General features: G+C 44.1%; 1 protein-coding gene across 2 annotated transcripts; it reads left to right on the top strand.

Moving 5' to 3' along the window:
- Positions 1-12,560: 12,560 nt before the first annotated feature.
- LOC118109499 lies at positions 12,561-21,442 on the top strand. Of its 2 annotated transcripts, none has more exons than XM_047339919.1 (5): positions 12,561-12,666; positions 12,757-12,815; positions 12,884-12,942; positions 13,036-13,758; positions 21,379-21,442. In XM_047339919.1, the coding sequence occupies exons 2-5, from the start codon at positions 12,811-12,813 to the stop codon at positions 21,390-21,392; spliced, it is 801 nt and encodes a 266-aa protein (XP_047195875.1). In that variant the 5' UTR covers positions 12,561-12,666; positions 12,757-12,810; the 3' UTR covers positions 21,393-21,442. The 2 variants fall into 2 exon arrangements, with proteins under 2 accessions (XP_047195875.1, XP_047195876.1); XM_047339920.1 differs by lacking the exon at positions 21,379-21,442 and adding an exon at positions 13,830-13,868.
- Positions 21,443-24,591: the final 3,149 nt, after the last annotated feature.

Raw genomic sequence — 24,591 nt, 5'->3', positions numbered from 1 at the left:
TGTATCGTAGTCCTTGATCAGCAACCAGCAAGATCATGATCCACCATCAAGATGGATGCCACTATAGTCACAGTTATTGTCACTGCAGCCATTAGGATCATCATCAGCTGCCACCTCGGTCGTGGTGCACTACAGTATCTGATGCCAACTTTGATAAAGGATCTGCCTTTGTATCCGATCATTCAGCACGATGCAGAATCCCGCCATACTGGATCCACCATTACGACCTCTGTCGTGATCCACAGATCCTAATCCCTTGATGTGGCCTGGCGCATGACCCTGGATACGGACGATAGACAAAGAGGACTCAGGGAAGAAGTCAAGTCAGTAACATGTGATAGGATATGAATTGCTGATGTGATAGGGTTGAGAAGAGGAAGGAAGAAGCTGGAAAGAAGCTCTGTGTGTCATGTGTCCCCACGACCTTGCTTCTAGCAAGCCTAACTAAGAGCAGGTCAAGAATGAGCTGGATAACCACAACTATATGAACCAAAAGGAAGGTTTAAGCCTACTCTTAAGCATACACAGATGGTGTCTGCCTCCCGGGCTGAAAGTGGGAGATGATTCCACAGGAGGGCTTGATAGCTGGCTCACAGGCTCTCCTCTGCTTTTAGGGCTGGAATGACAGGCTGAATTCTGGGAGGCGCAGTGCTCTGGTGGGTTGGTAAGGTACTAACAGCTCTTTAGATATAATAGTGCCATATTGTTAAGGGCCTTTATGGTGGGAAATTTTAAATTCTATTCTAGATTTAACCGGGAAGCCAGTGTATGAAGCTAATACTGGAGAAATGTGCTCTCTTTTCTTGGTTCTTGTCAGGACCGTGCTATGGCATTTTGGACAAGCTGCAGAGTCTTTAACATTACTGCTGGAGCCTGATAATAGGAATTACAATAATCCAGTCTGGGTCTGTAACAAGAGCGTGGTTAATTTTCTGCATCCTTTTGAGAAAGGACATGCTGATTTTGGAATGTGCCATTTGAAAAAAAAGCTGTCTAGAAATTTGTTTAAGTGAGAATTAAAGGATAAATCAGGAATTGAAGATCACTCCAAGTTCTGACTGTTTCATTGAAATTAAAAGTGATGTGATGGCGTGTCTCTGATTGAATAATGTATCTCTAAGGTGTTTAGGGCCAAGTATTAGAATTTCCTCTGTTTTATCAGGTTTAATAAGAAAATTACTGGGTCATCAGGTTTTTATGTCCTTCGAGACATGTATGGGTTAGTTATTTGATTACTTTGTTCAGGTTTTATTGACAAGTATAACTGGGTGTCATCCGCATAGCAGTGGAAATTTACCAGTGTGGCCTGATAATGTTTCCAAGTGGAAGCATATATAATGAGAATAAAATTGGGCCCGAGCACAGAGCCTTGTGGAACACCATGTAGTTATATAGTGCTTGCTAGATGACTCATGTTAATTTTGCAATTAGGACGGTCTGAAAAATAGGATTTAAACCATTTTAGGGTGGTTCCTTTAATGCTAATTAACTGTTCTAGTCTCTGTAATAAAATATTATAGTCAATGGTGTATTAAACCTTTTCTAAGATCTAGCAGAGCGAGGACAGACACAAACCCTGATCAGAAGCTATTGAAGGCTATTCTGTGACTTTTATAGGCTGTCTCTGTGCTGTGATTGATATGCAAACCTGACTGAAAGTCTTCATATATATTATTTTCCTGAAACTCACACAATGATTGGCTAACTTTTTAGGATTTTTTTAGACAGGAAGGGAGATTAGTCTGGACCGTGGTGGCTAAAACCTCTGGGTCTAAGGTGGGTTTTGGGAGGGTTTGATTACAGCTATTTTAAAAGACTGTGGTACATATCCTGATGATAATGACAAATGTATTGTGTTCAGTAATGAACCTTTGTCAATTAAGAACAAATTTCTTTAAGTAATTTTTGTAGGAATGAGTCTGAGATACAGTTATTGGTTGAAAATAAATTATTTTGGTCAAGCTGATAAGGCTGATCAGAAATATCTAATATTGGTAAGATTCTCGGCCGTTTCTGATTTTCTATTCTTGATAGGTATTAGTGCCAATTAGGGCAGGAGATGGTTCAGTTTGATTTCTAATGGTTAGAATTTTATCTATTGAAAGTCATAAAATGTTACTATTTAGGATCGAATACTGGGTTGGTGGAGGTGTGACTCTCCAGTCAGCTGGCTACAGTGCTGAAGAGAAACCTGGGGTTGTTTTTGTTCTCTTCTGTAGTTTGGAGTGGTAGGCAGCTCTTGCTTTGTGGGCGTGCCTGTACTTTAACACTGTTCTTCCAGTCTGGGAGGACCTCAACCACGTTTGCTGGACGCCACTTCCTTTCTAGTTTCTTGATACTTGTTTTAACTCATGTCTCTTGGAATTATACCACAGAGCTAATTTACTATGTTTATATATTTCTTTTAGGCGCTATTGAGGCCGTATTGTCATAATGACTTTTACAAGTATATTGAGATGGTCAATCTCAGTGGGCTGGTTTTTAATGAATTTGTTGTTTATATCGACGGATAATCTGGGTTTAAATGTAATGAATTATTTCCTTAATTAGCTACAGCACTATCAGGTAAACATCTTGAATGAGTTCATTAATATTGGCATATATTCTGATAGTGAAAAATCGAGTTATTAAATTATGGTCTGATAGAATTGGATTGTGGAAGTACTGTTGATTTTTCAATTTTGACTTACCGTGTAATATATAAAGTCGATGTGTGGTTACAACAATGAGTAGGTTGGTGTACACTGACTGAAACCAATTGAGTCTAATTGCCCGAAATAAATGCTCGCTAAGGCTATCTTTGTTATTATCCCAACATGAATATTAAAGTCCTGCAACAATAATAATTTTATCGGTCTTTGGATAGTTTGATAGAAACTCAGGGAATTCTGTTAAAAATTCAGTATAAGCCCAGGGAGCACAGTAAACTACAGCGAAATATGATTGGCTGTTTGATGTTTCTTGGATTGAGCGTGAAGACTAAGAACAAGACATTCAAATGAGTTGTAGCTTAGTTTTAGGTTTAGGATTAATTAATAGACTGAGTTAAAAATAGCCCAGCAACTCCACACTCCCCTCAAAACCAAATTCTCAGGCGTGTGCCCCACATAAGCTTGGGAGTAGATTCATTTAGACGACATATTCATCAGGATGCAGCCAGGTCTCAGTAGGACAATAATCCTTTTATGATCTAAGGTAGTTCATTAACTAAAATAGCATGATGACAATGATCTTATGTTTAACAGATACATTTTAAAGTCTTTATTTCCTGAGTTGTTGCAGAGGTTGTGTTAATTTGTATTAGATTTTTGTGGAATTCTCCCTCTGTTATTATTTGGTTTAAATAATGTAACGGACAGAGGTGAGCACAGTCTCTATAGGTTGTGGTTGTGACTGATCCAGGGGAGCGCAGAGACGTGTTTAGCACTGCAGCTCTGGGATACTCTGATTAACTCTGAGTTGTCCTTTAATACACTGCATTAAGTATTCTAGATAAAGAAGATGCTCCCATCCCAGAGGCGTGGGATGAACGCCGTCTCTCCTAACAGACCAGAGTTTCCTCAGTTTGCCAATTATCTACAAAGCCCGGAACCGTTTACAGGACAAGCACCTCAACATTGACGGGTAAAGACAACAAGCGGCTAAACATGTCATCACCTGTTGTGTTAGGGAGAGGCCAGGAGAATACTAATGCTCAAACCTTAGTTTTGCAGCACACCGACTCACATTAACTTTAGTGACCTCCGACATGTCTGACAGCCGTTGCTGCCGGCGTGAATTACGATCTTTACTGTATTCGTTTGCTTTAGCCAACAACTGATTTGGATTCGATGTCATGGCTCTGGCCCTGAAGTCTGAGGTGTTCATGGGTAAACAATTGTCGCTAACCTCCACGTTTCTCAGAACCCAGGTTTGCTTCCTCAGATGCGTCGCTGAGTGGGAAAAGTGTGATGTGAGCTGGTGGGTCTTTAATCGTGGGCTTTTTAAAGAAGGGTAGCACTGGCCTCGGACAGTCACCCAGCCGCCCTGGGCTCCCGGCTGCAGGACCAAGTGTTAGAGGGACTGCTAGCGGAAGCTAAGCTGGGTGGCTCCTTGTGGCTTCAGCGAGGCAATAACTACAGCTAACGGGAGGTTCTAATAATAAGACCTATTACCTTTTACTGTTTCTGACTTGTCTCATTAGATATTTTATGACCTATGATTTCTTTTGTTTTTTCACTGCTGTATTATTGGGTCTTCATTATGTTTTTGTGTATATCTGACTGTGGCTCTGCTCCTCAAGCTCGATGAGTCCCGGCAGCCTACATTTAGATCTTTGAACCCACTGTTCTATTTTTCTGAAACCACAGAAAACTGACAAGTGCAAGATTTATTCTGCCATTTTGATTGAACCTTTTAATCTCCATCTGCCAATACCCCTCCATGTCTTCCTACTGACTCGGTCGGTACCTGGAACCATCAACTATCGTGACTCAAACCTTTCTTGCAAGTTCACAATAAAGGTTCTGGCTATTTGTAGAACTAAATTTCTAATAATCCGAGAGCCTAAACCGGTTGAAAAATCCATGGAGGACTCAGTCTTGGGATTCATTTCAAGAGGCTGCTACTAGAATAAGGCTGTTAGTGCAACAAACTTCAATCATTGAGCCCATCAATGGCGATCTAATGAAGAATCAGCTCACAGAAGACAAATGGCCAATATTGGGAGCTTCCAGTGTAAATATCCACATCAAACTGTCTTTATGGTCAAGAAATTTCTTTTCTGGGCGAATGATTGCTGCACCGTCAGCATGCAGGATTTTGGTCCACACAACAGTGCAACTGATCTATTTCAATAATCTGCACTAAATTAAAGAGCGGTGGTTTTTGAGCAGGCGCCTCGCGTTGGAGGCTTGAGTCCTCGAGTTCCCAGTCAAACTCATCGCATCCTCTCAAATGTAATCTACGTATACACACACACACACACCAAACTAGCATCTTCTGAGAAGGATCCTCCAACACCTGTCACCATGGAACCCAACAAAATGAAGACAGAATAATGTTTGAACATCTGTTTTTTAAGTCACTTTATTGATATCAGGTTGGAAGCAGTGGGGACGGTCTAGCCCCTGGACAACTGGAAGGTACAGACAAGAAGTTAAGACTACTGACAGATCAAAGGCGATCCCAGAACAGAATATTTACACCCCACCTTTGGCTGGAGGGTCTCAGCAGGCGGCTCTGCACAGACAGTCTAAGGACTCTGCTCATGGGCAATGGAGGAAGAGCAGCAGAAACCCCTCTGGGGGTGTATAACCCTGAAGAGCAGCTCTTCCTCTTAAGTATTTAGAACGAGAGCTGAAGGAGTAAAACTGGCTCCCAGATCAAACCGTGTGCGAAAGACTAGCTCAGGTTCCTAGCAACCGGCCGCGGCATCAAGTAGTGGTTGACCAGAGCATCAGCTTCAGCTTCAGCGTCAGCGATGGAGTCGTCATCTCGAGTCTCGACAGGCTGGCGTTGTGGATATTCACCGTCGGACCTGCCATCGTTGTCAGCTGAAGCAGCAGGGTCATACTCATAGGCTGCATAAGACTCACTTCCTGCAGGTTCACCACCATAATAGTTACCTGAGCCATATCTTGGGCACCTCCATATTATTCTCGCCGGGGCCGCTGACATCTCCTTGATTACCATCATCAAGCTCATCGTGCATTGCAGTGGTGCTGGCAAATCTTGCCTGCCACTGAAGCTGCCAGCATCTTGAGCAGGGCCTCTGCGTAGCTTGGTTGAGTTGACTTGGTGAAGGGGGAGCTGCCGTCACTGCAGAATTCCTAGCGCCGTGCCAGTACCCAGAGCAGCGGCAGCTGCACCTGAATCTTGGGTCAGCGTGCTGATCTCAGGTCAGCATGCTAAGTCTGGGGCCTGAGCAGAAGCGAGAATTGTCGGGAATTTAGTTTAAAGCGTTCTGGTGTATATTGAATAAAAAAGTTCTCTTACCCATTCGGTCCTGAATTCGCGTGTCAATGGAAAAAGAAATCCAGGTCACCCTGTGAAACATTTGATTTTAGATCAGATGTTTCTAACATAATATTACAGAAGTATTTATACTTACTTCATTCTGCTGCTGAGTAGTTCAGGACACTGTTACAAGCTGGTTCTACCAAAGACCCTGCACAGATATAACATGGAACGTTTCAGCCACTCAGTGATGTAGCAGCCATAACAACACATATCAGAAGTAGTAGAAAACCTTTGATACCTGGTGTCAGTGTTTGCTTCTAAACAGGACGTACTCTGGAGCATCATCCTCATGAGGTCAGAGCTGCTTTATATGGTGGCAGTGCAGCAGGGACTGATCGCTCAGTGGTAACAGCTGTAAACACCAGGGAGCGACTCGTTAAGCTCGTTACAGAGGAAACATGGGGCTCGTCTGCAGAGGAGCTGATACTCGAGTCGTCAACACAGAACCCACAGATTGAAATCATCATCAGCTGTGTTAAAGGACATTTCTGAACTGATGACTTCATGCTATGACTCTTTGGCTCACACCAAGATGTCTATCATTAAATTCACCTTCGTACGGATGTTTGTTCTGTGCTTCAGGAATAAACTGGACAGACACCAGCTCACCTGCTCCTTTTCTATAGAGTTTGTTAGTGATTTCATCCAACTTTTGATTTCAGGCTCCACATTGCAAAGTGACACGGTGGTACAGTGGTCAGCCTCCTGTAAGGAGGGTCATGTATGATTTGAATCTGACGATACATAGACTGAAGTTAGTGACGGGCTCAAGCGACCTGTCATGGGTGAAACGCTACCTGTGTAAACACATTTTATTGTACAATAAGTGTTTCCTGTCTGCGTATGGAATATCTTTCCTCCTGGGATAGTATTAATAATTATAAACTTGTTTTTATTGCACCTTTCATACAAAGAAGTAGCTAAAAAGTGCTTTGCAAATATAGATCAAACTTTGTATTTAATGTTATTCAAATAAGAAGGTAGATTTTACAGAAACACTTGAAGGCATTCAATTTTGTTTAAAAGAAAAGGAAATATAAACAAATAAGGGATTGGACAGCTATAATCCAGGAGTCTTGAGCTCCAGTCTTCCCAGTCTCCCAGTCAGCCCTACGTTGCTGCTGACCTTCACTTTATCCAGCATTACTGCTATGTGAATATTTGTTTATTTGTCATTACTCCTGTGCTCCTGCATTCAGTCATGACTCAGATGAAATTAAATGCTTTAAATTTAAAATCACTGACTTACATTTAATACATTTGAGTGTTGACAGCAAATACAAGTATCTTCCAAACCTTATTAATAAAATAATTTAAAAGTGATGAAAAACAATTGTTCTTAATAGAGTCGTACAGGGAGTTATGTCCAGTTAAGATGGTGTAACCAGGGTCCTTTCTCAAACCAGTCCATCACTCCCAGCACATTGACGGAGCTGAGGCAGCTTCAACATGAGGCTTCATTATTATGTGATGGAAATTCATCTTGAGATTTGAAATAATGAAATTCTCAGACTGGAGTTGTCTTTGAGTCTTTATAATAAACTCTGCAGAGGTTACACAACAAGCACGGGTGCTCAAAATGGAACTGGCTGCAAGTTCACAAAAGCCAGAACTTATACAAAGAGGCGTTTCATAAAACATAATATGAAGAAAGACATGAGATCATCTGTGTCTGTCCGCTGTAGCAGTTGGAAGAAAAACCATCTAATAAGGGCATGCACCTTGTTGATCAAGGTCATAGCAGTGAGACACCGCCAAATAAGGGTTCCATCCTGTCAGGTAGACAGTATCACAGCAGTGAGACACCTGGTCAGGGGATTTCCAATACCTTAGACACTGGTCAGTTGAATTTTCCACTACACTTCCCTTTGATCATCAATAAAAATATGATCACTAACGAAAAATAATCAATAAACACCATAAAAACATCAATAACAAACATCAAATCATAGAAGAATATCAACGAGTCTTCAACCCCTCACTTTGCGTAAGTACAGGTCACATCCACCATGGAGAGGTTCTAGAACATCGATGCATGGTGGGGAGGTGCAATAGGTAGCCTCTGCTGTTTTTGTGGAAAGAAAAAAGTTATTTTCCTGTAATTGAGCAAGCATTTAAAATGAAAATGGAAGGAAATCAGGTCAAACAACATCATCATCTCATTAACCATTATCAAATTTAACATACTGTACTGATTGGCATAAGTAACTCATATTAAAATGTAATAAAATGTTAAATGTCAACATACAGTATATCTAAGGTTGAAAATATCCAGTAAAAACTTTTTTAATTCTTGCTTGGAAGTAAAATTGATTCAGTATGTACAAACTTCATAAAGTAACTCACATCAACCTTAAAAATTTACAGAGATTCAAATTAAAGCATCATAAAATATGAAGTTGAAAGGATAATTGCAGTAGCTGTTTTTGTCTAGTGAAATCATTAAGAAACACATAAGCAAGCTGGGGAGAAAATAACATAAAAACCTAAAATTGAGTATCGTCATCAGAATCATCTGTGCTGTCAGTGTCCAGGTAAGTCAAATTTGCATGTGCGATGGTTCTGAGAGGACACCGTAGGAAAAGAGGAGTTCGTTAGATCATCAGAGACTTTTTTACAGGAGGTGTCAAGACAAAATAATGTGCAAACAATAATAGAGGAGATCATGAGCAAATACGTATAGCTTAGGCCTCTCAGGCCACACAACCCTGGGATGTCGAAATGATGCCATGGCCGTGGCCTGTCCGTCGTCCCAGTTGTCAGGCAGATTTCTTCTGTGTTGTGGCAGAACGCTCGTGTGGTTAATCATACAACACTCTCGGTGCTTCTCAACTGTGGAAGTATCAGTGTGTGTGCCGGATGATGGCGCCAGCTGGTCAGATGGAGCTGGTACTGCTGCAGTGGCTGGCGTGGATCCAGGTGGCTCTTTCAGCAACTTCACTGCTGTGTAATGTGAGCAGTACCTGGTAGGCCTCTGCCACCTGTTTCCTGATGTCTGGAAAGAGAAGAAGTCAGGTTAGAGCAATAGGACAACATATCATGATCACACAAGTCTGTGGATGGAAGCGGAGAAGACGCAGGACCCACACCAATGTGGGTCTGCCATCCTCATGTACATCAGCACCAGAGGACTTTTGTCCATGCAAGACCTGTGCCTTCACAGCACTTTGCAAGCTTAGCTGGAGGCCGCTCTTCCTTGCCTCCCACAGTTGCACCACTGGCTGGATGATGTGCACAGTGTCTGCCGCCGTTGTCACTGGAAATTCTGCTAGAATTCCCCATCGTGGAATAATGTCTCTAACAATGCAAAATGGCAGATGGAAGATCTGTGATGAGACCGTGGTGTGCTATATCTTTTTACCAGAAGATGAGGAAGTTTCTGTGTTGCCAAAGGGTGCCAAAATCATGAGTTACAACTGAACGCATATCTGGAGTCAGTGTAGACTGTGAGTGTTTTACCAGTAGCCAATTTGTATGCTTCCGGGGTGGAGTGCGATGAGCTCTGCTGCCTGGGCTGAGAGGTGATGAGGAAGAGAACTTCAGAGGAGAACTTCGTTATCTGAACAAACAGAAAAACCAACACAGTTAGTAACAGAGACAGGGGTCACGTGAGGGTGACCCATCGACATACAGAATCAAGTCAGAGTTAGAAAGAGGTTCGGCTAGAGAGGTCAGGTCATGGGAACACTGGGACTTGAAGTTCAGCCATGCCAGTTGTGTTCTTCCCCTGGCCATCCGGAAGCGAAGAAGCGGCTGTCTAAAGCTGAACAGCGTTTCACTGTGATGTTGGGTACAAGCCAAGAAGAACAGTGTGATACCTCAACCAGCGAAAGGCAGAGAGATGTGAGGTCTTCTGTTCTGTAAGAATTAGAGCATACAGCATGAGGAACAAGGGAGTGTCAAGTCAGAGTAACCTACTATGTCTCGCGAGGCAAGGACCGCTTTTTCACAGGCGGCCACTGCACGCAAAACAACGTGGAAGGCCAGCTGCCACCGGATCAATTTCGGCGGAGAAGCAGGCGACAGGGCGATATTTGTCACCATGAGACTGAAGGAGATGAAGTCATGCAGCGGTCTCTTCATCCACAGCCTGAACAAAAGGTTTGTCAGGTTAGGAGAGCAAGAGTGGGAGATTGCTGCAGCTGCTCTTCTTCAGTGTGACAAATGCCTCGACTGCCTCTGAGTCCAAACGACACGTCAAGAGGAGTGAGTGATTTGCCATGGTACAGAGCACCTAAAGGGGCTTCAAGAAGAGCAAAGTCAGGAATGAACGTTTACAGAAAGAGCATGTACATGAATGACGGAGTTGTTTCTTCTTCAAGGGTTTAGGCATGTTAACAATAGCTTCTACTCTCTTATCAGACAGGGATTTGCCATCTTTGGTGACGACATGACCCAGAAACGCACAGTTTGTTGAACAAACTATTTGCTGAGGCTGACTTCATGGCCCCCTTACGAGCCAGATGTCTCAGCAGCGATTGTATTTGTTTCACATTGCTCCTGTGTGGACTGGCAATTAGTAGATCATCAACATACTGCAAGAGAGCTGAACCCGAGTGAGGATGAGGGTTCAAGACTGTTCCTGAGAGCCTGATTGTATAATGATGGAGACCACAGTAGCCTTGACATAGGCGTGTGAACGTAGGCCTGAGTCCAAAATTAAAGCTAACCAGTACTGGCTGTCGCTGTGGACAGGAACACTAAAAAAGCACTGGATAAGTCTACAACCGAAACCACGCTGCATTAGACGGAATTTGGGAAAGCAGCAAGTGGGTCGGGAACAATATACATCGAGCAATTACAGCATCATTCACAGCCTTCAGACCCTGCACAAACCGGGCCACTCAGCAGTTGACCTTTGTCTCTGATCTTCTTAACTGGGAACAGTGGAGTGCGGACCGGTGAATCAGGGCAGGGGACAATTACACCAGCCTGCAAAAAGGATTCAAAAACAGGGCGTATCCCCTCCACTGCATTCTGTCTGAGTGGATATTGTTGTCGGGTTCAAATATTCAACGTAGGCTGCTGACCACTGAGTTTGCGGAAGCAGGAGCCACAGTCAGATATACACAAAAGTAATGACACAATACAAGCAGCAGGAAAACAAAAGGAAACTATGGTCATAAAATATCTAATGAGACGAGTCAAACAGTGAAAGGTGAAGGGAAGTTAACTCGTTCAGGCAAATACCAGCAGGATGCAACTAAACTTAGAACTTTACCAAGATAAAACTAAGCAGGGAAACGTGTTGTATACACAAAACAATCTGTGTATTAACACTTGAATCCCAACTTGGACACAAACAGTCAGGAGAGGACAAAACTCTAGTTTCCTTCACCAGGCTCCATGGAAGTTGGTGAAGTGAGGCCAGAAACATCTTCTCTGCTTAAACACACAAGTTGCATATGTTCAATAATGAAGCTCATGTTGAAGCGTTTTCTCTAAATCGAGTCAATGTGCTGGGAGCGGATGGACTGGTTTGAGAAAGGACCCTGGTTACACCACCTTAACTGACATAACTCCCCAAATTAATTCTATTAAGAACAATCGTTTTTCATCACTTTTAAATTATTGTAATAATGAAGGTTTCAGTTACACTTGTATTTGCTGTCAAATACTCAAATGTATTAAATGTAAGTCAGTGATTTTTAAATTTAAAGCTTTTAATTTCATCTGAGCCGTGGACTGAATGTGCAGGAGAACAGGAGTAATGACAAATAAACAAATATTCACATAAAGGTAATGTGCTGATAAAGTGAAGGTCAGCAGCAACGTAGGGCTGACTGGGAGACTGGGAAGACTGGGAGACTGGGAAGACTCCTGGATTATAATGTCCAATCCCTTATTTGTTTATATTTCCTTTTCTTTTAAATGTAATTTGAACGTCTTCTTATGTTTCTTAAAATCTGTTCTCTTCTTATTTGAATAACATTAAATACAAAGTTTGATCTATATTTTATGTAAAGCACTTTTGCGAGCTGCATTTCTTGTATGAAAGGTGCAATAAAAATAAAGTTTATTATTATTAATATCATCCCAGGAGGATATTATTCCATACGAGACAGGAAACACTTATTGTACAATAAAAATGTATTTACACAGGTAGCGTTCACCCATGACAGGTCGCCAGCCCGTCACTAACTTCAGTCTATGTATCGTCGGATTCAAATCCATGACCCTCCTTGCTGTGAGGCTGACCACTGTACCACCGTGCCGCCTTGCAATGTGGTGCCTGAAATCAAAAGTTGGATGAAATCACTAACAAACTCTATAGAAAAGGAGCAGGTGAGTTTATGTTCTGTTTCCTCCAGTTTATTCCTGAAGCACAGAACAAACATCCGTACGAAGGTGAATTTAATGATAGACATCTTGGTGTGAGCCAAAGAGTCATAGCATGAAGTCATCAGTTCAGAAATGTCCTTTAACACAGCTGATGACGATTTCAATCTGTGGGTTCTGTGTTGACGACTCGAGTATCAGCTCCTCTGCAGACGAGCCCCATGTTTCCTCTGTAACGAGCTTAACGAGTCCCTCCCTGGTGTTTACAGCTGTTACCACTGAGCGATCAGTCCCTGCTGCACTGCTGACCATATAAAAGCAGCTCTGACCTCATGAGGATGATGCTCCAGACACGGTCCTGTTTAGAAGCTGCTCACTGGACACCAGGTATCAAAGGTTTTCATTACTCTGGATATGTGTTGTTGGTGGCTGCCACATCACTGATGGCTGAAATGTTCCCATGTTATGTCTGTGCAGGGTCTTTGGCAGAATCCAGCTTGTAACAGTGTCCTGAATTTACTCAGCAGCAGAATGACGTAAGTAAAATACTCTCTAAAAATATTATGTTAGAAACATGTGATCTAAAACTAAAATGTTTCTACAGGGTGATCTGGATTTCCCTTCTTCTCATTGGACATGTTATCTGTGGACCTGTGAGAATGGGTAAGAACCTTTTTTTTAAATCAATATTACGTATTTGTGAGCAACTTTAATCTGCTTTAAACTAAATTTTTGGCAAATCTCGTTTCTGCTCAGGCCCTAGATCAGGTAATGCTGACCTGAGATCAGGTAATGCTGACCCAAGATTCAGGCAGCTGCCGCGTTCTGGGTACTGGTACGGTGGCGTTGGGGGGAATTCTGGCAGTGACGGCAGCTCCCCTCTACCAAGTCAACTCAACCCAAGCTACGCCAGAGAAGTTCCTGCTCAAGATGCTGGCAGTTTCAGTGGCAGGCAAGATTTCTACAGCACCACCAAGACGGATGAGCTTGATGATGGTAATCAAGGAGATGTCAGCGGCCCTGAGTATAGTCAATATGGAGGTTCTGAAGCATATGCTCCAGGTAACTATTATGGTGGTGAACCTGCAGGAAGTGAGTCTTATGCAGCCTATGAGTATGACCCTGCTGCTTCAGCTGACAACGATGGCAGGTCCGACGGTGAATATCCACAACGCCAGCCTGTCGAGACTCGAGATGACGACTCCATCGCTGACGCTGAAGCTGAAGCTGATGCTCTGGTCAACCACTACTCTAATGCTGCCGTCGAAGCTGCTAGGAACCCTGAGCTAGTCTTCAGCGACGTGTCGGATCTGGAGCCAGTTTACTCCTTCAGCTCTCGTTCTAAATACTTAAGAGGAAGAGCTGTGTTCTCTCAAAGCCGTTACACCCCAGGAGAGCCTGCTGCTCTTCCTCCATTGCCCATGAGCAGAGTCCTTAGACTGTCTGTGCAGAGCCGCCCTGCTGACCCTCCAGCCAAAGGTGGGGTGTAAATATTCTGTTCAGACGCCTTGATCTGTCTATGCAGCCCTTAACTTTGTCTTTACCTCCAGTTGTCCAGGGTTGACCGTTCTCACTGCTGCCAACCTGATATCAATAAAGGGACTTTAAAAACAGATGTCTTGAACATTATTCTGTCTTCATTTTTAAAGTTGGGTTCCATGGTGAACATGTTGTGGATCCTGCCTCAGAAGATGCTAGTTTGTTTTGGGTGTAAGGTATTGTGATGGAATTCTCTTGAGATATGAAATTCTCAGACTGGAGTTGCCTTTGAGTCTTTATAATAAACTCTGCAGAGGTTACACAACAAGCACGGGTGCTCAAAATGGAACTGGCTGCAAGTTCACAAAAGCCAGAACTTATACAAAGAGGCGTTTCATAAAACATAATATGAAGAAAGACATGAGATCATCTGTGTCTGTCCGGTCCGCCTGCAGCAGTTGGAAGAAAACACTAAATAAGGGCATGCACCTTTGTTGATCAAGGTCATAGCAGTGAGACACCGCCAAATAAGGGTTCCATCCTGTCAGGTAGACAGTATCACAGCAGTGAGACACCTGGTCAGGGGATTTCCACTACACTATCCCCCTTTGATCATCAATAAAAATAATCAAGAAACATAATCAGGTTGTCATCCACCATCATCCCCGCTCCTTAAAAAAAGCAGAGGATCACAGACCTTAATGACTACAGACCAGTCGCCCTGACCCTGTAGTAATGAAGACCTTTGAGCGCCCTGCTGACCCACCTCAAGGCCATAACCAACCACCACCTCGACCCACTGCAGTTTGCCTACAGACACAGGTCTGTAGATCGACGATTCAACGGGACTCCACTTCATCCTCCAGCACCTTGACTCCCCCGGCACCTACGCCAGGATCCTGTTTGTGACCCCCAGCTCCGCATTCAACACTATCGCCCCAGCCTTCCTCCGAGACGCTGACAGCTGAGCGTGCCTGAGCCCACCTGCAGGTGGGATCACTGACTTCCTGACAGACAGGAAGCAGCGCAAGTGAGGCTGGGCAAGCTTGTCTCTGAGCCTGACCATCAGCACTGAGCCCCACAAGGTTGTGTGCTCTCCTCTACTCTTCTCCTCTACACCAACAACTGCATCTCCAGCCACCACTCTGTCAAATCCTGAAGTTTGCAGACGACACAACCCTAATTGATTAATCTCCAATGGGGACGAGGCCGCCTACAGAGAGGAAGCTGACAGCCTGGCTTCCTGGTGCAGCCAGAACTTCCTGGAGCTGAACGTCTGAAAACTGTAGAGATGATAGCAGACTTCAGAGGAGCTCATGCCTAAAACCGCCCTCACCATGTGCGACTCCCCAGTTAAAACAGTGAGTCTTTCAGATTCCTGGGACTATACTGCACAGGACCTGAGGTGGGCTGGAGAACATCACCACCATCACTAAGTAGTCTAGCAGAGGATGTTCTTCCTGCGGCAACTGAATTCAACATGCTTCAGCAGAAAGTGATGGTCGAAGTTCTACACGCCATCATTGAGTCCATCCTCACTGCATCAATCACCGCCTGGTTCGCTGCCTCCACTGCCAAGGACAAGGGCAGACTGCAGCGGATCATTCGGTCGGGGCTGAGAAGGTCATCGGCTGTGACCTGCCGAAGCCCTACACCTGTTCCAGCACTCCAGGACCAGGGAAGAGAGTGGGCAAGATCATTGCTGATCCTTCCCATCCCGGCCACCACCTATTCCAGAGACTCCCATCTGGAAAAAGGTTCCGGGCCATCAAGACCAAAACCTCGCGCCACCTGAACAGTTTTTCCCATGGCAGTGGGGGCTCACAAACAAGCCTCCGCCCCCGCACATAACTTATAATCCATATATTGTTGGCACTATCCGGAACCAACCACTGCACCTTAGCACCGCACGCCCATAACATATCCTATTGTTTTTTCTGTATATATTGTTGTTCTATGTCCGATTTGTTGTTATGTCCAAAGGCATCAACCACACTAAGGCAATTTCCTGTATGTGTAAATATACTTGGCAATAAAAAGAATTCTGATTCTGATTCTGATAGGATATCGACGAGTCTTCAACCCACGCACTTTGCGTACGTACAGGGTCACATCCACCATGGAGAGGTTCTAGAACATCGATGCATGGCAGGGAGGTGCAACAGGGAGCCGCTGCTGTTTTTGTGGCAAGAAAAAAGTTATTTTCCTGTAATTGAGCAACCATTTAAAATGAAAATTGAGTATGGTCAGAAAAATCATCTGTGCTGTCAGTGTCCCGGTAGGGAGGGATGGGGAATAAGTTACGGATCAAGGGGACCTGAATCACTACTCTTGTGTTTAGTCAAATTTGCATGTGCTGGATGGTTCTGAGAGGACACTGTAGGAAAAGAGGAGTTTGTTAGATCATCAGAGACTTTTACAGGAGTGTGTCTAGACAAAATAATGGGCAAAACAATAATCAAGGAAATCATGGATAACACTTATTGGAGTTCTGAGGCCACAACTGGGATGCTCTAAATGGATGCCGTGGCCGTGGCCTGTCCGCCGCCTCAGTTGTCAGGCAGATTTTCTTCTGTGTTGTGGCAGAACGCCGTGTGGTTAATCATACAACACTCTCGGTGTCACAACCTGTGGAAGTATCAGTGTGTGTGCTTTGAGTTGAAGGCGTCAGCTGGTCAGATGGAGCTGGTACTGCTTGCAGTGGCTGGCGTGGATCCAGTGGTTCTTTTTCAGCAACTTTCACTGCTGTGTGGGTTGTGGAGCAGTACCTGGTAGGCCCTTGCCACCTGTTTCCGATGTCTGAAAGAGAAGAAGTCAGGTTAGAGTAATAGGACAACATATCAAGGATCACAATAAGTCTGTGGATGGAAGCGAGGAAGACGAGTGGGATCCACACCAATGTGGGGTTCGCTCATCCTCATGTACATCAGCACCAGAGGCAGGACTTTGTCCATGAGACCTGTGCCTTCACAGCACTTTTGCAAGTTTAGTTTTGAGTGTGCCGCTCTCTCGTTTCCACAGTTGCACCACTGGCTGATGATGTGCACAGTGTCTGCCGTTGTCACTGAAACCTAGAATTCCCATCGTGAATAATGTCTCTTAACAATGCAAAATGGCAGACGGAAGATCTGTGATGAGACCGCAGGTGCTATCTTTTACCAGAAGATGAGGAAGTTTCTGTGTTGCCAAAGGGCGCCTGTAAATCATGAGTTACACCTGAACCTATATCTGGAGTCAGTGTAGACTGTGCTGTTTTACCAGTAGCCAATTTGCATGCTTCCGTGAGTGCGATGAGCTCTGCTGCCTGGGCTGAGAGGTGATGAGGAAGAGAACTCTAGAGGAGAACTTCTGTTATCTGAACAAACAGAAACTCAACACAGTTAGTACCAGAGACAGGGTCAGCGGAGGCGACCCATCACATACAGAATCAAGTCAGAGCAGAAAGAGGTTCGTCAGAGAGGGCTTTCAGGTCGGGGAACACTGACTTGAAGTTCAGCCACACAGTTGTGTTCTTCCCCGTCATCCGGAAGCGAAGAAGTTGTGGCTAAGGTTCAAAGTTGAACAGCGCTTCTACTGTGATGTTGGGCATGTCAAGAAGAACAGGTGATACCTCAACCAGCGAGCAGCAGAGAGATGTGAGTCTTTCCTCTTGTTCTGTAAGTATGAGAGACACAGCATGAGGAACAAGGAGGCCGAGTCAGACCAACCTACTATGTCTCGTGAGGCAAGGACAGCTTTTTCACAGGTGGCCACTGCACGCAAAACAACGTGGAAGGCCAGCTGCCACCGGATCAATTTCGGCGGAGAAGTAGGCGGTGTGCTATATTTGTCACCAGAGACTGCATGGAGGACAGGTCATGTAGCGGTCTCTCTCATCCACAGCCTGAAATAAAAGGTTTGTCAGGGTTAGGGAGAGCAAGAGGAGATTGCTGCAGCTGCTCTTCTTCAGTGTGACAAATGCCTCGACTACTTCTGAGTCCAAAACCACGTTCGTGAGGAGTGAGTGATTTGCTATGCATGAGCACCTAAAGGGGCTTCAAGAAGAAGTTCAAAGTCAGGAATGAACGTCTACAGAAAGAGTATGTGCCGATGAATGACGTGAGTTGTTTCTTCTTCAAGGGTTTAGGTATTGTTAACAATAGCTTCTACTCTCTATCAGACAGGGATTTGCCATCTTTGGTGACGACATGACCCAGGAAACGTGACAGTTTGTTGAACAAACTAGTTTGCTGAGGCTGACTTTATGGCCCTCATGAGCCAGATGTCTCAGCAAAGGGATTGTATTTGCTCTACATTGCCTCTGTGTGGGACTGGCAATTAGTAGATCATCACTACTGCAAGAGAGCTGAACCTGGAGTGAGGATGAGGGGGTTCAAGACTGTTCCTGAGAGCCTGATTGTATAATGATGGAGACCTTACAGTAGCCTTGACACAGGCGTGTGGAACGCAGGCCTTGTTTTCAAAATTAAAAGCCAAACCAGTACTGGCTGTCGCTGTGACAGGAACACTAAAAAGCGTTGGATAAGTCTACAACCGAAAACCACGCTGCATTAGACGGAATTTGGGAAAGCAGCGCATGGGTCGGGAACAATATGCACTGAGCAATTACAGCATCATTCACAGCCTTCAGACCTCGTACAAACCGCCACTCAGCAGTTGACCTTTGTCTCTGATCTCCTTAACTGGGAACAGGCAAGGGACTGTGAATCAGGCAGGGGACAATTATGCACCAGCCTGCAAAAAGGATTCAAAAACAGGGCGTATCCCCTCCACTGCATTCTGTCTGAGTGGATATTGTTGTCGGGTTCAAATATTCAACGTAGGCTGCTGACCACTGAGTTTGCGGAAGCAGGAGCCACAGTCAGATATACACAAAAGTAATGACACAATACAAGCAGCAGGAAAACAAAAGGAAACTATGGTCATAAAATATCTAATGAGACGAGTCAAACAGTGAAAGGTGAAGGGAAGTTAACTCGTTCAGGCAAATACCAGCAGGATGCAACTAAACTTAGAACTTTACCAAGATAAAACTAAGCAGGGAAACGTGTTGTATACACAAAACAATCTGTGTATTAACACTTGAATCCCAACTTGGACACAAACAGTCAGGAGAGGACAAAACTCTAGTTTCCTTCACCAGGCTCCATGGAAGTTGGTGAAGTGAGGCCAGAAACATCTTCTCTGCTTAAACACACAAGTTGCATATGTTCAATAATGAAGCCTCATGTTGAAGCGTTTCTCTAAATCGAGTCAATGTGCTGGGAGCGGATGGACTGGTTTGAGAAAGGACCCTGGTTACACCACCTTAACTGACATAACTCCCCAAATTAATTCTATTAAGAACAATTGTTTTTCATCACTTTTAAATTATTGTAATAATGAAGGTTTCAGTTACACTTGTATTTGCTGTCAAATACTCAAATGTATTAAATGTAAGTCAGTGATTTTTAAATTTAAAGCTTTTAGTTTCATCTGAGCCGTGGACTGAATGTGCAGGAGAACAGGAGTAATGACAAATAAACAAATATTCACATAAAGGTAATGTGCTGATAGTGAAGGTCAGCAGCAATGTGGCTGACTGGGAGACTGGGAAGACTGGGAGACTGGGAAGACTCCTGGATTATAATGTCCAATCCCTTATTTGTTTATATTTTGATTTCCTTTTCTTTTAAATGTAATTTTAACGTGTTCTTATGTTTCTAAAATCTGTTCTCTTTATTTGAATTAAATAAAAAATAAAAAGTTTGATCTATATTTTATGTAAAGCACTTTTGCGAGCTGCATTTCTTGTATGAAAGTTGCTATGAAAATAAAGTTTATTATTATTAATATCATCCCAGGAGGATATTATTCCATACGAGACAGGAAACACTTATTGTTCAATAAAAATGTATTTACACAGGTAGCGTTCACCCATGACAGGTCGCCAGCCCGTCACTAACTTCAGTCTATGTATCGTCGGATTCAAATCCATGACCCTCCTTGCTGTGAGGCTGACCACTGTACCACCGTGCCGCCTTGCAATGTGGTGCCTGAAATCAAAAGTTGGATGAAATCACTAACAAACTCTATAGAAAAGGAGCAGGTGAGTTTATGTTCTGTTTCCTCCAGTTTATTCCTGAAGCACAGAACAAACATCCGTACGAAGGTGAATTTAATGATAGACATCTTGGTGTGAGCCAAAGAGTCATAGCATGAAGTCATCAGTTCAGAAATGTCCTTTAACACAGCTGATGACGATTTCAATCTGTGGGTTCTGTGTTGACGACTCGAGTATCAGCTCCTCTGCAGACGAGCCCCATGTTTCCTCTGTAACGAGCTTAACGAGTCGCTCCCTGGTGTTTACAGCTGTTACCACTGAGCGATCAGTCCCTGCTGCACTGCTGACCATATAAAAGCAGCTCTGACCTCATGAGGATGATGCTCCAGACACGGTCCTGTTTAGAAGCTGCTCACTGGACACCAGGTATCAAAAGGTTTTCTACTACTTCTGATATGTGTTGTTATGGCTGCCACATCACTGATGGCTGAAACGTTCCCATGTTATGTCTGTGCAGGGTCTTTGGCAGAATCCAGCTTGTAACAGTGTCCTGAATTTACTCAGCAGCAGAATGAAGTAAGTTAAATACTCTCTAAAAATATTATGTTAGAAACATGTGATCTAAAACTAAAATGTTTCTACAGGGTGATCTGGATTTCCCTTCTTCTCATTGGACATGTTATCTGTGGACCTGTGAGAATGGGTAAGAACCTTTTTTATTCAATATTAAGCAACTCAAATCTGCTTTAAACTAGATTCTCGACAAATCTCGTTTCTGCTCAGGCCCTAGATCAGGTAATGCTGACCTGAGATCAGGTAATGCTGACCCAAGATTCAGGCAGCTGCCGCGTTCTGGGTACTGGTACGGTGGCGTTGGGGGGAATTCTGGCAGTGACGGCAGCTCCCCTCTACCAAGTCAACTCAACCCAAGCTACGCCAGAGAAGTTCCTGCTCAAGATGCTGGCAGTTTCAGTGGCAGGCAAGATTTCTACAGCACCACCACCAAGACGGATGAGCTTGATGATGGTAATCAAGGAGATGTCAGCGGCCCTGAGTATAGTCAATATGGAGGTTCTGAAGCATATGCTCCAGGTAACTATTATGGTGGTGAACCTGCAGGAAGTGAGTCTTATGCAGCCTATGAGTATGACCCTGCTGCTTCAGCTGACAACGATGGCAGGTCCGACGGTGAATATCCACAACGCCAGCCTGTCGAGACTCGAGATGACGACTCCATCGCTGACGCTGAAGCTGAAGCTGATGCTCTGGTCAACCACTACTCTAATGCTGCCGTCGAAGCTGCTAGGAACCCTGAGTCTGTCTTCAGCGACGTGTCGGATCTGGAGCCAGTTTACTCCTTCAGCTCTCGTTCTAAATACTTAAGAGGAAGAGCTGTCCTCTCAAAGCCGTTACACCCCAGGAGAGCCTGCCTTCCTCCATTGCCCATGAGCAGAGTCCTTAGACTGTTCAGCAGAGCCGCCCTGTTGACCTCCAGCCAAAGGTGGGGTGTAAATATTCTGTTCAGACGCCTCTTGATCTGTCTATGCAGTCTCTTAACTTTTGTCTGTACCTTCCAGTTGTCCAGGGTTGACCGTCTCACTGCTGCCAACCTGATATCAATAAAGTGACTTTAAAAACAGATGTCTTGAACATTATTCTGTCTTCATTTTTAAAGTTGGGTTCCATGGTGGACATGTTGTGGATCCTGCCTCAGAAGATGCTAGTTTGGTGTGTGTGTGTGTGTGTGTGTGTGTGTGTGTATATAAGGTATATTTTGGGCATTTGAGAGGATGCGATGAGTTTGACTGGAACCTGAGGACTCAAGCCTCCAACGTGGGGCGCCTGCTCAGGCAGGTGAGCTACTGGGCTCCACTGACCATACTTTAGCCCACAAGTTTACACAGAGGTGTTAATGGGACCACACATGAAGGAAACGCCTGCTGCCAATCATCACTTGTTGGCTGTTACAGGCAACTTTTAAAGGAACAAGAATTTTGTGCTAGAAGCCTTCTAGTTTGCCGAACTCCTGTTTGAACAGGTGTTATTTGCGCTCCTGAAACACACACAAAAAAATCCATCAGCTCTTTAATTTGTATGGAGATTGTTTAAAGATCAGTTGCACTGTTGTCTGGACCTAAAAATCCTGCATAAAGGATTTGTGTGGCAAATCATTCGGCTCGTGAAAAGAAATTTCTTGGACCATAAAGACAGTTTTGATGTGGATATTTACACTGGAAGCCCCAAATATTGGCCATTTGCCCCCAGAGGCTGATTCTTCATTAGACGTTTGCCGATGGGCTCAATGATTGATGCTGACAGGACCAACAGCCTTATTCTAGTAGCAGCCTCGTGAAATGAATCAAGACTGAGTCCTCCATGGATTTTTCACAACTCGGTTTAGGGCTCTCGGATTATTAGAATTTCTAGTCTTCACAAATAGCCAGGAACCTTTTATTGTGAACTTGCAAGAAAGGTTTGAGCTCTGCTGACAGGTTGATGGTTCCAGGTACCGACCGGAGCTACAGAGAAGGACATGGAGGGGTATTGGCAGATGGAGATTAAAAGGTTCAATCAAAATGGCAGAATAAATCTTACAATTGTCAGTTGTGGTCGTAGCAACAGAATGAAGCGGGTTCAAATATTCAACGTAGGCTGCTGACCACTGAGTTTGAGGGAGCAGGAGCCACAGTCAGATATACACAAAAACATAATGAAGACCCAATACGAGCAGCAGGAAAACAAAAGGAAACTATGGTCATAAAATATCTAATGAGACAAGTCAGAAACAGTAAAAGGTGAAGGGAAGTTAACTCTTTCAGGCTGCCACTGTCATGCAGGGAAATAATCAGCAGGATGCAACTAAACTTTTTAATCTAATTTAACTACCAAGATAAAACTAAGCAGGGAAACATGTTGTATACACAAAACAATCTGTGTATTAACACTTGAATCCCAACTTGGACACAAACAGTCAGGAGAGGACAAAACTCTAGTTTCCTTCACCAGGCTCCATGGAAGTTGGTGAAGTGAGGCCAGAAACATCTTCTCTGCTTAAACACACAAGTTGCTGTAGTGGAAATCCCCCTGACCAGGTGTCTCACTGCTGTGATACTGTCTACCTGACAGGATGGAACCCTTATTTGGCGGTGTCTCACTGCTATGACCTTGATCAACAGGGTGCATGCCCTTATTTGGTGATGTTTTTCTTCCAACTGCTACAGCGGACGGACAGACACAGATGATCTCATGTCTTCTATGTCTTTTTCATATTATGTTTTATGAAACGCTCTGTATAAGTTCTGCTTTGTGAACTTGCGTACTGCTCCATTTGAGCACTCCGTGTTGTTGTGCAACCTCTGCAGAGCTTACTATTATAAAGACTCAAAGGCACCCATTGAGAATTTCATTATTTCAAATCTCAAGATGAATTTCATCACAAAACTTGGCGTCACGAACAGGATCCCTTGGAAAGATCGTCTGACCCGAGAAGTATTCAAAGGACACCCAGGAGAAGAAAATCTTCTGCCTCTACCTCCAACAGTTAAGAGAAGTAGGTGCCAAAATAACTTGGGTTCCGACCTTCTCACAGGGATCCAAAGACCTCTTGGTCATCTTATATCTGGTGAGATGTTGAAATTTGATTTTCATGACTGTTTAGATGATTTCTCAAATACGAAATCAAACATAAGAAATAATACATTTAAAGGATTTTATTTGGAACGGGTGTATTAGCTATTCTCTGGATTATTGTGATTATTAATGTTAATCTGACCAGTCCTCGTGGCAATCAACCTTGTTGAAGGCTTTTTTTTCCTGTTTTTGCCGCAGCAGAAACAAGGATTCGTGGAGACGTCCACGCCTTAAATTGGAGGTTCAAGGAAATTGTAGACGTGCCACCACTTAATTGATAAAGATGGGTGCAAGGAAGTCAGGGACTTCAAACCAGAAGGTCCAATTGTGGACGCTATGGCTGCAAGATACGGAGGGGAAAGTGTGACATTTCTTCCAGTATGGTCCAGAGACTTTGCTTTTCCTCATAACGGGTCATTCATTGTCGAAACAATTAAACTTTTAAGAGAGAAACTCCCTCGAGAAAGAGGAAGAATTAAAAAGCAAAAAAAGTCCTCTCCTCGACGCCTGCCTTCCTCCCTCACCTACGACAAAACCTCCTCCATATGATGTGCAGAGACCAGACTCCACCAATCAACGATCAGGCTCATCTCAGACTCCACCCACCACTCTCCCAGTCTATGGAGACGGGGCAGCGGAGGACTGAATGATGACGCTACCTCTCTTCCTCATCTTTAGCCCCACTGACTTTGCAAAGATATGTCCGCACTGTGGGGGAGACCACTGACTTCACCAGACTGGGATGATGCGGTTAATGCAGCATACGTCAACGCTCTCACCACACTCTCAACGCCCTGAGGACCGCCTTCCAATAAAATTGACATGTCCAAATAACGGGGTGCAGACAACAACCAGGCTGTAAACCGTAGGAGATTTCCCCACACGCCTGACCGTCCTGTTTAATCAACATGAGGCATCCCCATACCTGACAACCTGGCAACGAGCCAGGGGCTTATGAAAACACATCTGAAACAGACCTTCCTGAATGGTCTGCTCCCCCACTACGGCAGACGAGGCCACACCTGCATCGGGCTTGAGGATGCTCGCTTGACAGAGGTCAGACGCCATGCTGAACATGCTGAACGCCAACAGAAAGAAACCAAAGACAAAACTCAGTGAAAAAGGATCAACAACTCCAGAAAGCACAGCTAACCATGATG

This window comes from Hippoglossus stenolepis, chromosome 5, assembly GCF_022539355.2.
Source record: "Hippoglossus stenolepis isolate QCI-W04-F060 chromosome 5, HSTE1.2, whole genome shotgun sequence".
In the NCBI taxonomy this organism is placed as follows: domain Eukaryota; kingdom Metazoa; phylum Chordata; class Actinopteri; order Pleuronectiformes; family Pleuronectidae; genus Hippoglossus; species Hippoglossus stenolepis.
Note: the sequence above shows the minus strand (reverse complement) of the source record. Positions and strands in the feature narration are given on the sequence as shown.

Excerpts from the sequence above, each read along its gene's own strand:
- LOC118109499 (XM_047339919.1), top strand. Across the intron at positions 12,943-13,035 it reads CTGTGGACCTGTGAGAATGG|GCCCTAGATCAGGTAATGCT; the intron begins GTAAGAACCTTT and ends GTTTCTGCTCAG.